The following is a 15,383-nucleotide window of genomic DNA, read 5'->3' as shown; positions in this document are numbered from 1 at the left end:
CCACTTGATTCACAGCTGACATTGCAGGACTACAGTGTTACCAATGTTACAACTCTGAGATTGATGGAATGCTGGAGCCAGGTCATGACGTTAAACCCCTGTGTTCTTACAACCCATTAAATGTCGTTAAACCACTTGATTCACAGCTGACATTGCAGGACTACAGTGTTACCAATGTTACAACTCTGAGATTGATGGAATGCTGGAGCCAGGTCATGACGTTAAACCCCTGTGTTCTTACAACCCATTAAATGTCGTCAGTTGTCAGGAGGAAGAGCCACTAGAACCGGGACAGATTCACAGATGCTACACATCATCATGGGAAAGATTCAACGCTGATGGAGCTTATCGTAAGTTAATACGTCATGACAGACATTTTCATGTGTAGTATCACAAGTAATGACTGTATACTTAAAGCCATGTTATAACATTTCTATAAAAAAAAATGGATTATTATTAATTTCCTTTCCATCAAATGTTAGCTTTTACTGTCAGATATGTCCCCTTTTAATTTTAAGCTTAACAACTGAGGTAAAGCAAAGAAAATTGGAATATACTACCAGCGCCGATATCGTCAATACGTGTCACTCCATTCGGTTGTGCTATGACACGATCCTTTGTGTGTATCGGGGTGTACATGTACGTACTGTGTTATGAACACGAGTACGCGTTAGACTAATATTTCCATCGTAATAATAAAACGACGGTTCCTGCGTTTTATTCAAAATCTCGGATTGTGACTAAACTACAGCACCCAGAGTCTTGATTTTTGCAGGGTGTGTTAGTTTAATAAAGTACATTATAGTTAAAAATATTGAAGGCGTCTTATGGCTTTAATTGTACATTTCTCGATTTTTAAGACCAACCCGAAGATTAGAATAGTTAGCTCTTGCGTATTGGTCGAACCGTGGTATCCTAAGACTAGTAATGTCCTTGGCAAAAATTGTTGTGGTTATTAAGAAGCGGACTTGACGAACAATTCAGTATCACACTTACACTTTTGTAGGTCTTGTGGTTCTTGAATTTTGATTTTAATAGCGTCGAAACGAAACACATTCATAAAACTATATTCTGAGAATTGCAATACATTAAGCAATTTGTGAAATTGCTTGTTTTGCATTCCCGGACCCATTTAAATCTTTCATTATTCCGCTAATCTAGACAATGGTTTGATTGTTTGGAGTTGAACGACCAAGTTTAAGCATTTGTTTCCTTTATGAACATATAGTTTCATGTCAACCGATTAACAGAATATCTATTATAAATTAGGCAGTTTGGCGAATTGGTAACGCTAAATTGTTCGGGAGAAGGTTTTTTGTGATGCGAAGAATAGGGTTGTCCGCAACCCAATAAAACGTCGAATTTTGTTTTTGTTTACGTTAAGGGGGTCAAATTAAGGTTAGCCATTATTTTAAACTGTTGTGATTTGGTAGTTCAGTATCTTGTGAGTGTTAGTGAGCTTTGGCCAAAATTGCATTGATCATTTTATAGCGAGTGTGTAGAAAAATGCAAATATCACAGATTCTTTTGTAGGTCATGTGGTTCTTGCGTTGTGTTGTAAAGAGAGTAAGTTGAAACAACAACTTTTGTAAAACGTACATAACTCATTAACAACAATAAATCAAGCAAGTTTTTAATGTATATGATTAATTTGTAGAATGAACTTTTGCAAAACATCAGTGTTATTTTTCAATAATATATTGATTTAGATAATGAAAATCGATTTTTGTTTTGGCTGCTTCGACCAACAATACCTAAGTTTATTAGTTTTAATAGTGCTGAAAGCATCCTGCGGACTAATTGACCAGTTTTTACCTCCAATAATTTTGCCATATTTATTCATTCGAAGATTTTTTTGTCTGATAATCCGGTCACTGAATCAACTAATTCACACACACACACCCCCACCCCCCACCCCGACACCCCCCCCCCACACACACACACACACCCACAGGTTTATTTGTCAACCTCACAACCAATCAATAATGTCAACAGATCCAAACAAGGCAAACATTGAACATCTCATATATATCGTTATGAATTCGGCAGACGGCCGAATCCGGATTCGGCTTTTGGTAAATTCATTTTTGGCATGCATTACTTTTGAATTAGAGAACAAGGGATCAATGCCTTGCCTATAGAGGGCAGCATATCGATTTTTTAACGGTTATCGTCTTTGACCGTACTGTGAGTCACCGTTAGCTAACCCTGCATGCCGCCCTCTTTTGAATATTTACTATGCTGTTATCATCTGATCTCCGTCAAAAAAATTGATATGCTGCCCTCTATTATGTATAGCTTTGATTCCTTATTCTCAAATTCAAAAGTAATGAATGCGTAAAATTAATTTACCAAAAGCCGAATCCGGATTCGGCCGTCTGCCGAATTCATAACGAATTATAATAACCTATAGACAGATTAAAATCATCCAATGGCCGCAAGGATTTCACATAAAACTTAACAATAAATCTAAACTCTATGCATTGATCTTGATCGGAACCGCCTGAAACGAGGTCTTTATCATGGATCATCTGCCCCGCCATTACCAGATGAACCACGGGGAGACAGGGCCGGATTTACCATAGGGCCAGATGGGCCCGGGCCCAGGGCCCTCAAATTTTTGGGGCCCCCAAAATTGCCCTGTGCAGCGTGCATCTTCCATCGTAGCCGAAAAACATCATGTTTTGGGCTAAAATAGCCTACAAAAATTGCAAAATTTTGCAAGCTTCGCGCGCACAAGCCTTTTATATAGCACAATTTAGCTTCAATTTGGGCTAAGATAGCCTAAAAATTAAAAATTTTAACGCGCTTCGCGCGAAAGAGTCCTGGTAAAATCTAAAAAACTTGCCCACTTGAGTGCACATGCCTTCCTCACGGTGCGTTTAGGGGCCTCCAAATTTTGACCTGGCCCAGGGCCCCAAAAAAGGTAAATCCGGCCCTGCGGGGAGAGCGGAGATTTTTGTTTTGGTCCTGCGGAGAATTGAACCCGGGACCTCTCGCACCAAAGGCAAAGACCTTAACCAGTGTACCACGCTGCTCCCCTAAATCTCCTAGTATTTACAAAATATCACCGTAACGTACTTTCACAGTTACTGGAGTCCGTCGTGGTTGCATAGCTGTAGACGAAGTCAATTACGGAAGTGTTCCTACAACCACCGACACACCTATCATTCAGGATATTTTTGGCTTTATCCTTGGACCTGGTGATAGGCAGATGGGGAGGGCAGATTTCTGCGACTCCATCAGCTGTAATAAAGAGCCTGCACGTCCTGTCCAGGAAGACGGTGAGTTTATACAATATATCAAAGTTATTCAATTGTGTTTAATATAAAATCAACAGATGTCGACCCACATCGAGAACCACACATTCACATACTGGATAGAAGAAGTTCAAAATTGCCATCGAAGTGGGTTATGTAACTCCTTGATAATTGGATTACTGGATCAATCACGCACCTATTGGACTGATGGTACATGGGGTAGGCTTTGTGTTGCGATAATTTTTGTCGTGGTTCAGCACTCGTTATGTAAGGCAGGTCTCTCATTAAAAGTGTGTTTCTTTTATTTACAACACAGGTTTGCAGTGTTATCAATGTTACAATTCTGAGCTCAATGGAATTCTACAAGCAGGCTATGACACTAGAGATCTTTGCTCCAATGTGCCATCAAACATCGTAAATTGTTTAGACGAAGAACCTCTCCAAGTTGGACAAGTTCACAGATGCTACACGTCATTGTGGGAGAGACAAAACGCTGATGGAACTTACCGTAAGTAATTACTTTAGAGATATATACTTCAGGCCATGGTAACTTCATCTTACTATATAATATTTCCCTAAAATGCAAACTAATTAATCAGGGGCGTAGCCAGCTTTCTTGGTCAGAGGTGGCAAAATAAATGTGTTGGGGCACAGACGAAAAAAATTGGAGTTGCATCATACAATACATATACCATTTTTAGACCGTACATGTCTTTGAGCTTCCAAATAAGGCTTTATTGTGACGATGTGCGCTAAATTGTGTATTTTACACTATTTTCGTCCATGATTGGGATTTAAAAAAAAGTTTCATAGTGACAATGTGCGCGCGCAGCTCGGGAAAAAATTGTATTTTACACTATTTTGGCCCATGATCGGGATTAATTTTTGTGGAAAAGGGGCTCCCGCTGGCTACGCTACTGTAATTAACTCTAAATAATATTATCGTTCTCAACTACCTTTCAGTTACTGAAATCCGTCGTGGTTGCGTAGCTGTAGACGAAGTTAATTACGCAAGTCTCCCAACGACGACAGATACCACTATCATTCAGGAAATATTTGGTTTCACCCTTGAAGCCGGTGATAGCCAAATCGGGAGAGCAGATTTCTGTGACTTGAGCACCTGTAATAACGAGCCTCCACGCACGGTCGAGGATACGGGTGAGTTTAGCACATTCATGACATTCAGCAGTTCTATGGAAAGTGAAACGGATCTAATGATCTTTCTAATTATATATAATGCAATCTCATCAAGAAGATGATATGATGATCGTTGTGGAAGGGATAAATGAAGCTAGTTCCGTGATTACAGTGTTATCTGTTATTTATGGAATTCCGCAACGGCGTTATTTTAATACTCGCTCCAAATGATCATCGTTCAGTGGCGTGCGCAGGGGCCATTGCCCCCCCCCCCACTTTTGTTGGTCATTCAGGGTAAAACGTTAAAAACGTAAAAATTTGCTCCTAATCAGACCCCATTCGGGGGAACTGAACAACCTGCCCCCCCCCGGCAGGGGGAACCACGGTTGCCCTGTTCTAATGCACGTAATTATAAGTTGTTGGAATACATGGATATATTTCGCAGTGTGAGGACTTGAACCCTGATCCTTCTGAATGACCCATCTGCTGCTTTTCATTTTCTACAGTTCAGCCGTACCCTTTTTGTTGTTGTGCTGCTGATCCGTCCAGAGTCGGCACATGCCTAACCAATCTTAATCATGTTTTAAATGCCCGTTGCATGTCCGCTACTGTGGAGATCTATATTATGGCGATGCACGAAACAGAGTAGACTGTACAGGTATTACATGGAATAATCCATTATACACCATTGTCTCTCTGTGCAGGAAAATGCCCAGATGGGTCGGATGAGGTCGCTTGTCCAAGGATCTATTCCTGTGCCCTTGAGGATTGTCCAGCCTTTCCAGATGCCATTTGTAGACAAAATTTTTGCGGAGAATGCTCTGTAGAGTTTTTTGATGCTCAAGGGAACCGAGTAGATTGCACACAAACAGGTGACCGAAATAAATATTATTTGCTGAGAATCTCGTGACTTTTCATATCTAACATAATATGAATTTCAAAATTGTTTAAAATATAGGTGGAAAGTGGTGCCTATCGTAACTATCGTATCTCGACAGTGTTTTATTTATTCAACATTATATTGTATCTATCATAAAACCGTAACAATGCTATCAACAATATTCGTTTTTGCTAAAAGATTTCTTTCACAGTTCATCTTTATAATATTTGTTTTATACACATATTAAATCGCGGGATTTTTTTCTCGTGTATGAAATAAATAGGTATTACTATTTATTAATAAATGGGTATTACTTGTCATGTTGATGCGTCTAATGCACCCCCTGCGGGGGCTCGTGCATTAGACGCATCAACATCTCAGTACGCGTGCGTTATTTTGTAAAATTTCATTCCGCAACTAGCGCAACCAAGTACCTGCTAATGCTATGTGCTAGCAAAGAAAATAAGTATTCGTGTTTAATATAAGCATGCATTTCTGTCAATTACCAGTGGCCGCTGAAGTGGCCGCTCCTACCCTGGGGGGGGGCAACAGAAAATATAAATTTTGCTGCCCCTTGCAGCAACAGCCCGAAAAGGGTGACCCTTGATTTTTTCCGGCCAGGGGGATAGAATAGTGCTCGAAAATGTAGCAATTTCTTAGACCTGTAATTGGCAGATATATTTAAGGTTTTCATTGAATTGCTCCCAATTATATAGGTGAAGCTGGCGTTGACACAACCCCACCAGTGATCAGTGGATGTCCATCCAATATACAACGTTCAGTTCCAGTCAACTACTTTTTTGAGCAAATTGATTGGGAAGAGCCAGAAGCAACGGATAGTGAGTCCGGTCCAGCAACATTGAAGGACAAGTCCCATCCTAGTCCGAGGCTGTTTGTTAAAGTCGGAGATGCACCAAGAAGCATTCGTTATGTGTTTGAAGATCAAGTTGGAAATGAAGCCGTGTGTGAATTTACTGTGTCTGCTGTTGGTGAGGTTTTACATTGTTATGTTTTGTATTGACATCAAACTGGTTTGGTGAAGAAGTATTTAAGGATAAAATATAACCCGAGGTACGTCAGTCACCCAGGGCCGTCGCTAGACCCATTTTCTCAGACGGGGTGGGGGAATGATGTTTGCTGGTTTTAATGTGTCTAGTTCGAATCGTTGCGCGCAATTGCAAACGGGTAAGGCCCAAGGGCATGCCTTGTGCCTTTCACGGTGGGGTCCGTGGGCATATCTTGGCCACCGAGGCAGGGATGGACAAAAGTTCCTTATCCCGCTGAAGGACAACATGACAATTGTGTCCTAAAACCGGGCCACATGTATGTGCAAATGTACTTTCAATACAACTTTGGGTCAATTTTGTCCCAGGATTTTGAGCCAGGGGAGCAAACTCATATTCATGATTTACCTAACTTACATAACTTAAATATGTTAGAATTATAATTATGATTATCGAGATGAAAAACAAAATGAATTTCCAAGAGAGACAAAATTGAAGACGTCTAATATCCTCAGCGAATGACTTTACCGGGATAAATAATTTATTGTTCATCCGTGTTCCGGTCTTTGGGGAAGTGCATTTCATAAAGATGTCCGCATACTATGTTATTTCAATATTATCTGACCGAAATCTCTGGTTCTCTGGCGTTTTATCCTCTAGTTGAAGGAACGGGTACCGTGAAAGACAACACACCACCAGAAATATCAGATTGTCCATCGGATATTGAGGAAACTGCGCAACTAGGACTCACTTACGCCGACGTAACCTGGATAGTACCTGCTGCTACTGATGACTCCGGCGATGAGCCAAGAGTGAGGACATCGCATACACCTGGTTCGAGGTTTACGGTCAATCAACCTACGATTGTTACATACTCGTTCAATGATGAGGCTGGAAATAAAGCAACTTGTGCATTCACTGTATTAGTAGTAACAAGTAAGATCTGGTTATTTATTATGCATACTATGCTTGCGTTGTGGGAGCACGGGCGGAACGGGCTCCGACTCATAATCGGAAGGTTGCGGGTTCGATCACCGGCGACGCCATCGTGTTGTGCCGTGCCCTTGAATAAGGCACTTTATCTCGATTACTCCTCTCCGCCCAGGTGTATAAATGGGTACTGGTATAAAATGCTGGGAAGGTAACGGACTCGCTTCAGAATTTGTTTAATAAATTTCATACATCGAACCAGTCTCTTTCCGTTTCAAAGGACTTACTACGACGTAACGAATGAGAAGCTTTGCATGAGTTCATTGTTGCCATGCTACCACACTGACTGGATGTTATTACGTTTAGGTTTATTCAGACGAATAGGACCGTTTTTCTTAGTCACAGACCATCTACTCACTTTATGTCGCTTAACACATTATAATCCTTCGGTCCTTATCATGCTGCTTCCCCTTCAATTGAATACCTGAGTGGAAGAAGGGCCCAACTCCATTAAAACTGTTTTTGAGATATTAAGAAAAAACTTAATAATTGGAAAAGGTTTATAGACAGAATGTTTTCATCTTCAGGGGACCTTTAATACATGAACATACAGTATTACATACAATCTAAATTATATATGATATTTCCATGGCAACGGTACAGGTTTTAATACGAGCTGGAGTTGGGCCCTTCTTCCACTAATATACTGCAAGTGCCAGTTCCGTAAGCAGATGTTTTATAAATAGCTACAGAAATTGGGTAATCATCATTAATTGCGCAAGTAGAAGCACGTAATATATTAGCAAGAAAGTTTATTGTAGTGAAAAGCAGATTTCATGGATGAACAAAATTCCGCTTTAACCCAATATTTGTGGAAGAAGGGCCCAACTCCATGGAGTTGGGCCTTTCTTCCATGAAAACCATGACTACGTGTATGTGGAAGACTATTTAGAGAGTGCATTTCGACTCATCTTTCACACACAAGGAAGAACAGTCTGCTGGCAATAAAATGCTGGGTCTAACTCATTTTTGTAAAAATTGGAGTTGGGCCCTTCTTCCACTCAGGTATTCAATTCCTAACGCAGGATGCGAACTTTTACTCACATGCCGGAGTGCCCATCTCTCTTTCGGACCGATTGGGTCAGACTCCTCCATTATGTCGCTACACCGCCCCTCACAGTGAGTGTTGCCGTCCCGACATTGAATAAAGCCGATACCCATTTGTATATACATCCTGGTTGGGAGCTCTGGGTTGGGAGAGACAATAGTGATGAACAGAGTAGCCTTAGTGCACAACACGTTGACGCAGAGAGGATTTCCTCAAAAAGCTACCTCGGGATTATGAATTGTTAGTCTTTGTCGTAATTGTGGAGAAAGTGTTATGGTGTGAACACAGATTGTCCGTCAAACAAGGGTTCGTTTATAATCATTATCATGATAGTGTGGTGCTAAGCGATTTTTGCGTATATTATATTATTTGATACAACAGTATAATGCCTATACAACGTTTCAATTGAAAAAGAGCAAGGTACATTTACTGTTTTGCCCCCCCCCCCCTTGCATACTGTCTAGTCTGTATTTGATTTGTTTCCCCACGTCAAGTTGGTGTGCCTTGCTCTTTTTCTTTCCAGTTGCTCATATTATTTATTGATCCTCGATGTGTTTTGTGTCCTCGTCCGTTGGATTCACCATTACCCACTTTTTTTTTTTTTTTTGCAAAATGTACATTTATACACGACAGACGCCGTCGATACTAACACAGATCCAGATACAACACCTCCGCTGATTGAAAATTGCTCCGAGGACGTTATTCTGACTGTACCAGTAAACCAAAAATTTGCACTGGTCGAATGGACAGAACCAACTGCGACAGACGACGGATCAGGGTCCGTGACTTTGAAGTACCAGACATTCAAATCGCCGTTTTTCTTCGTGCAAGTCGGATCCACGCCAACAACAGTGGAGTATATATTCAGGGACGAGGCTGGTAACGAAGCCACCTGTTCATTCACTGTATCTGCAACAGGTAAATTGGACTACCGTAAAAACTCGATTGTTAGCATATGTGCTTACTATCGAGCGCTTTTAAAACAGGCAAACATGAAGAACCCTATCCACAAAAGTATAAAGAGTTTTGAGCAAATCATCGATACACATAGTTATATACGAACAAATAAAACCTGCAAATGTGTGCCTCAACCCCATTAGCTCAGTTGGTAGAGCGCCGGACTTTGGTACAATTTCATGTTTTCAAAAGCGCTCGATAGTAAGCACATATGCTAACTATCGAGTTTTTACGGTATATCAGTTGAATACATATACCCCTATGGAAGACATGACCTTAATCTTCCACACAGGGATTGTATTTCAAAGAGTTACCTATGCATATACACCCACAATGTATAAGGTCATGTCTTCCATAGTTATATAGGCATAGATCCGGGGGTGGGGGGGGGGGGAACAAATCCCCAAATATTTTGATAGGGGGATGGTCCATACAATCATACCCAATGTTGAGGCCTTTAAATTAACCTCATATTTGGCCATTTTAGCCTAAAAGTGCCATTCCACTTTTGCACCATATTTCTCCAATTTAGTTTCAATATAGCAAACTTTTTGCGCGCTTCCCAGGCATTTCAACACTAATGTAGCAAAAGAACACCCAACATCGTGCAGTATTCGTTGATTTATTGGTGTTACATTTCTGTTACATAATATCGATACTAAACGATCGTTTTAAATTTTTGGATTTTTCTTTTTTTCTTCTAAAATGATAAACTGCAATCATTATGAAAGTTCCCAATACATTTGGACGTGAAAATCATTGGAAATTTGCAATGAAACAACATCATAAACTTCACTTCACTCGAAATCACTTTTTGTATTAGGATGACGAGTGCGGCCTCAGAGCTAGTCTCCTACGCAGCCAGTTTGGTTACGCTCCCTCCACAGGGAGGGAGCGTAACCAAACTGACTTCGTAGGTGACTAAGATTTGCGATCGTTCCGACATTATCATAATCTGAAAATTATGATATGTTGGACCAACAGAAAATCATCCCGTTTTACTACAAATAGGGCAAATTTGACCGTTTGCTCATAGACGTAAGTTGGAACATGTGTAAGTATTACAAATATGCCAAAAAATCGAATTTGAAAAAAATAAAGGTATATTTTGAAAAAAAAATCGTACATAAGGCTTTAATAGATATTATCTATTTTTCCTCAGCTGCTACCGCATCTGGATCAAACAGGCGCAAGAGACGACAAGCAGGTATGTTTAATTAGGCTAACAACAGACTTCTAGTCGTATAGGATATATCACAATCAGAGGCGTAACAAGCAGGTGGACAGGTCAAATCAAAAATGAAATATATAGATGATGTTAAACGGGCCCCTCCCTGCTCCTTGCCCGAGGCTCTTGCTACGCACCTTATCACAATAATGGGAACACTCCGTTTGTTCGAAAGGTCATAGCCCGGGAAGGGTTAAAGTTATGGTTCAGGGCATGTTAGATTAGGGTTGATTAGCATTAGGGTTAGTGTCGTAGATAGTTGGGGTGAGAGTTAGGATTAGAGTCGGGGTTATGTTTATGAATAGGTTTATGTTTAGGGTTGGGATAAGGGCTTAGGTTGTAGGTTATGGTTAGAGTGATGTTTTTGGTGAGGGGATGGGTATAAAGAATTAGGGTTTATTATTGGGGTTTTGGACTAGTGACTCGACGGACTATTATTCTGAAACCAAAACATGTTTCAAAGAGGAATTGTATCTTATACATTTCACACATTCCTACACCTCAATGGCAGACATTGACTGGTACATCCCACTTGAATTGAAATGTGAAATAATGCAGGCGTGGCGGGTATATTAAACTATATACATATCACTTGTGTTACACGTAGACAAAAAAAGTTTACAACGCAATACAATATGCGCTAAGCATGCTAAGCCAAAAAAGAAACTTAAAATTTTTCACAATGTCATATCTTAAAATCCTGTAAAATTAACCAAAATTACACACAGGATTGACTCAATACCCTACTCTAAACACATGTCAGTAACCAAACATAGAATAGCTTCCTGGATCACATTCACAGCTCAATAATTGGCACCCAGCACAGGATATCTGTGAGAATCGTTGAACAGATTTACAAAACAGTGCTGCTTTCTGCTTTTCACACACTTTCTTTAAGAAACGGGTCTTTTTCCACACTATTCCATTTATTTGGAAATTGTCATCTGTGCAAAGACCTAGTTCACATTATCACAGATTTCATGTGCTGGGTGCCAATTATTGGACTGTGAATGTGGGCCAGGAAGCTGTTCCATGTCAATGCATTTTGCTGTTGTGTCAGTTGGACAACTGCTTGGTTACTGACATGTTTAGAGTAGAGTATTGAAGTAATCCTGTGTGTAATATTGGTTCATTTTGATGTACATAGGATTTTAAGATATGACCTTGTGAAAAAGTATAAGTTTCTTTTTTGGCTTAGAGTAGATACATTTAATCCACTCCATTGGGCAGTCACAATACCAGTTTGGTGCGGATGGACCCCAGTATTAATGGCCGACTGAATTCTAACAATCGCTTGGCTCGTTGGGTTTGTCTATCGTGTTCCCAAGGAAAGTTTTTTTTGTATGAAATGCAGGTAAAACTAAAAGTATTACTGGGATGACTAAACAGCATGGTAACATACATGTTTGTATGTTTTTTAAATCGAAATAGATTGGCATATAGCCTAAATATTGCAACAATGTAACAATTGCAACAAAGTTGTCGACTTAAAAAAAAAAAATTTATAATTTCTTGCGGTTATATAAAACAATTTTCGAATTGTGAATTGATGGAGTCTTTTTATTTTTTGATGGTTTTTGTTTTGTGTTTAAAATTTACCATGAAGTGCGCGCACCTTTAATTTGAGATTTGTAATATGTGATGCAGTAGCTGCCATCAGAATGCAATTTATCGACCGTGCATGTAATCGTGGCAATAATACAACACGCATCCAGGTAATGATATTGTGCAGTAAATGACTACAAATTATGGTACTGTTATATTTATATTTCCATTGTTGTGGGTATGATTTGAATGAAAAAAGGAAATTAAAAAGTAGTGCCTTGTTTGGACGGTTCTTGCCTTATGTTAAAAACGCCTCAAATAGAAAATGACGTTAAGTATGCCTTTGAGGGAAAGATGTATATTTTTCTGCGCCAGTAGTATTGCATTTTTGTCATGTTTATGCAATCTGATTTTTTTGATAAGGTTGAGACTTGATATATTCATGCTTAACAACGATATTATTGGACTCACTGATATTGTGATGCGGTATTTTTCGATTTATACATGTGGTACTAACATTAACAAAAAATTGTTGAAAGGGTTGGTAACTACATAATACTGCAATGTTGACTGACTTGACTCGTGGCAGTTAATTCTATGATAATCAAAATCAAATTCAAGCTATATTCCTGTATCTGATCACGTTATTTTTAACATTTGATCTTGACCTACGTTTAAGTTAATAATATAAATAATATGCTGTATACTATCAAGATTCTACGTATTTTAATGTAATTCGCTACTTGCACGGTTCCGCCATTATGCACTATGTGCGGGGAGAGCCTCGAACTGGCAGCATACATGAATGGGAATTGAACTAGTCATAACGTTCTGTGTAAGGTTACATAATTCTTCCTTTCATGTATGCTGCCAGTTCGAGGCTCTCCCCGCACATAGTGCATAATGGCGGAACCGTGCAAGTAGCGAATACATGTATGCATACCGGTTTTCCCCCTTTTAAATTTATTTGATACTGTGTCAACGATATTTCAGAGGAGAATGTCTTAATTTGAATAAACTAGGGCGCGCCTATTGAAGTAGTTTTGCTTTTTATAAAAACGGAACAGGGCAAGAAATTTTAATGCTGCATTTTGTTAAGGCAAAAAAAACACCATTTGTTTCCTGTAGCAGCTCCAAAAAGTCAAAATGCGAAATGCGGTTTTTTGTTTTGTTTTTTGTTGTTTTTTTTAATCCATGTCTTGAAATGGAAAAAAATACCCTTTTCGCTGCAAATTGGAATGGGAATTTATAGTGGGTTTCTCCGACACAACAAAAAAAAAATCATATTTCTTCATATTCAAGAATATTTATGACCCCCTTTCAACCTGCAGTAGTTTTTCACTATGCTCGTTTGTTGTGTAATGTGGAAATTTTCTTCAGTAGTGTGTTTTATATTATTTTTTGTGATTCCGGGTTTTTTTCTTTGTTAGTGAAAAAAAATATCAAATACGCACAATAAGCCGTCAAAAAACGAAATGCGCGCGAGCTACAGGAAACAAACTTGTTTTTGTTTTTTTTGTTTTTGGTTTTTTTTGCCTTGAATATCCTTATTAAAATTTTCTCTATTTTTGACAGTTGCTGCGTTGCTGGAAGTGGAAACAGAACTGAGCATCAATTCATCTGACGAATACGAATTGCCTGACGTTCGAGTCACGGAATTATCCGTCGCTACACTCTTTGCCATCGCCATGATGGCATTAGTGATGACAGCTTTGGCCGTCTTTATATGCTTTGTTTTCTACCGTTTCAAGAACAACCGAAATAAATTAGTAGATTTAAAGACTCTAACGTAAAGCAAGGGCTTTTTGCATTTAATAGAAATATAAGAATCGTAAAAATGGGAAGAAATATGGTCAGGACATCAACGTACTGCGCGTGAGGTTTGAAAAAAAAGACAAAGCCTTCATTTATATCAAACAGTTTATTTTGCAACTTTGTATATGATATCAGTTAATTCTAGTATTATAAACATATCAGACCAATGAAGTTCAAAGTATTATATGAAAAAATATACATAGGGTCAATTATGTAATCTATAATTACTTTTAATTAAAATACAAATTACAAATATAAATATATATTTTTATTTGGAGATTATAGGTATTAAAATACCTATAATCTCCAAATACTTATTCTGATAACAAATTTACGGCCGGAAGTTACGCACGATCGTAAGTGTATGTACAGGATTTTCTGGGAGGAGACCGGGGTGTGTGTGTGTGGGGGGGTGACAAGGCAACAAGTGGAGAGAGGCAAGATTTTATTCTTAAATCCAAAACCTTTACCTATTGTACGAAAGATACCAGTCTAAATAAGTTACAACCTTTACCATGTTTACTTTGAATTTTGACAATGGACCACTTCGTTCCTGAAATATTTAAAATTTACGCAAATACTTAATTTTCAATGCGTTCCACAGATTCAAATATCAATCAATGACGACAATAGACCCCTCATGCGCAGTGATTGGTACTCCAGTGATTGATATTTGAATCCGCGAAATGGCTTAAAATTGACAATTTTAAGCGGTTAATTGTCAAAAATAAAAAGGGTATGTGATAAGTGTTTTATTCCTCAACCTCATAAACCATTTAGTTCTGTTTGACTCGGGCATTAAGAACCCACAAAAATGCAAGTTTCCAATGATGCAGTTCAAGGAGGGACACCATGTACATTGTCATTGTTTTGCCAAATATATAGCATTGTCTAAATGTATTCATACTTTACATATTTATTCATATTTGATTATATGGTTGTATATTCAGCACTGAATAAAATAAAAAAAGCTATAACTCGAATGAAATATCGCCATGGTTATTCTGTAGATACTGTCTTTGGTTGTATAAACGTGAATATCGTAATAAGCCTTTTTGAAATATGGCGGGCACAAAAGGAGAGGGCGTACTTTGACCTGAGTAATCTTTTGCATGCTTCTTAGCCGACAAAAGATTAATCACTTCAAAGTACGCCCTCTCCTTTTGTGCCCGCCATATTTCAAAAATGCTTATTTGCCACATGCTGACGAATGAAAATAACACAATTATAAATCGAGCTTTCTATATATTGACTATAGAGGGCGGGCGACGATACCGAATTATTTACAGTGCAAAGCCGTTTTTGCCTTGGTCGCGTAAATGAGGCACTTCATGGGTCAGATAGACCTTTCAAGTCTGGTGTTTCCCGAAGACGGCTGGCGTTTGTTATGGATGACCCTGTTTCTAATTCTGGGTCATTAAACGCAAACGCAACTATTTAACCTGAATACAAATCTGCATGAAAGACATATCAAGCGTGGGTATGTCTTGTGTAAGAGATTGATTTTTACGTTGTGTGA

The 15,383-nt window shown here is 38.9% G+C and overlaps 1 protein-coding gene across 1 annotated transcript; it reads left to right on the top strand.

Annotated features, from left to right (window-relative positions):
• The first annotated feature begins 118 nt into the window (after positions 1-118).
• Positions 119-13,842, top strand: LOC140136470 (uncharacterized). The gene is made up of 10 exons (XM_072158192.1): positions 119-350; positions 3,090-3,284; positions 3,577-3,768; positions 4,224-4,418; positions 5,102-5,269; positions 5,994-6,266; positions 6,942-7,217; positions 8,953-9,237; positions 10,439-10,483; positions 13,625-13,842. The coding sequence occupies exons 1-10, from the start codon at positions 200-202 to the stop codon at positions 13,840-13,842; spliced, it is 1,998 nt and encodes a 665-aa protein (XP_072014293.1). The 5' UTR covers positions 119-199.
• Positions 13,843-15,383: the final 1,541 nt, after the last annotated feature.

The sequence above is a fragment of the Amphiura filiformis genome, chromosome 16 (genome assembly GCF_039555335.1).
Source record: "Amphiura filiformis chromosome 16, Afil_fr2py, whole genome shotgun sequence".
Taxonomy (NCBI): Eukaryota; Metazoa; Echinodermata; class Ophiuroidea; order Amphilepidida; family Amphiuridae; genus Amphiura; species Amphiura filiformis.
Note: the sequence above shows the minus strand (reverse complement) of the source record. Positions and strands in the feature narration are given on the sequence as shown.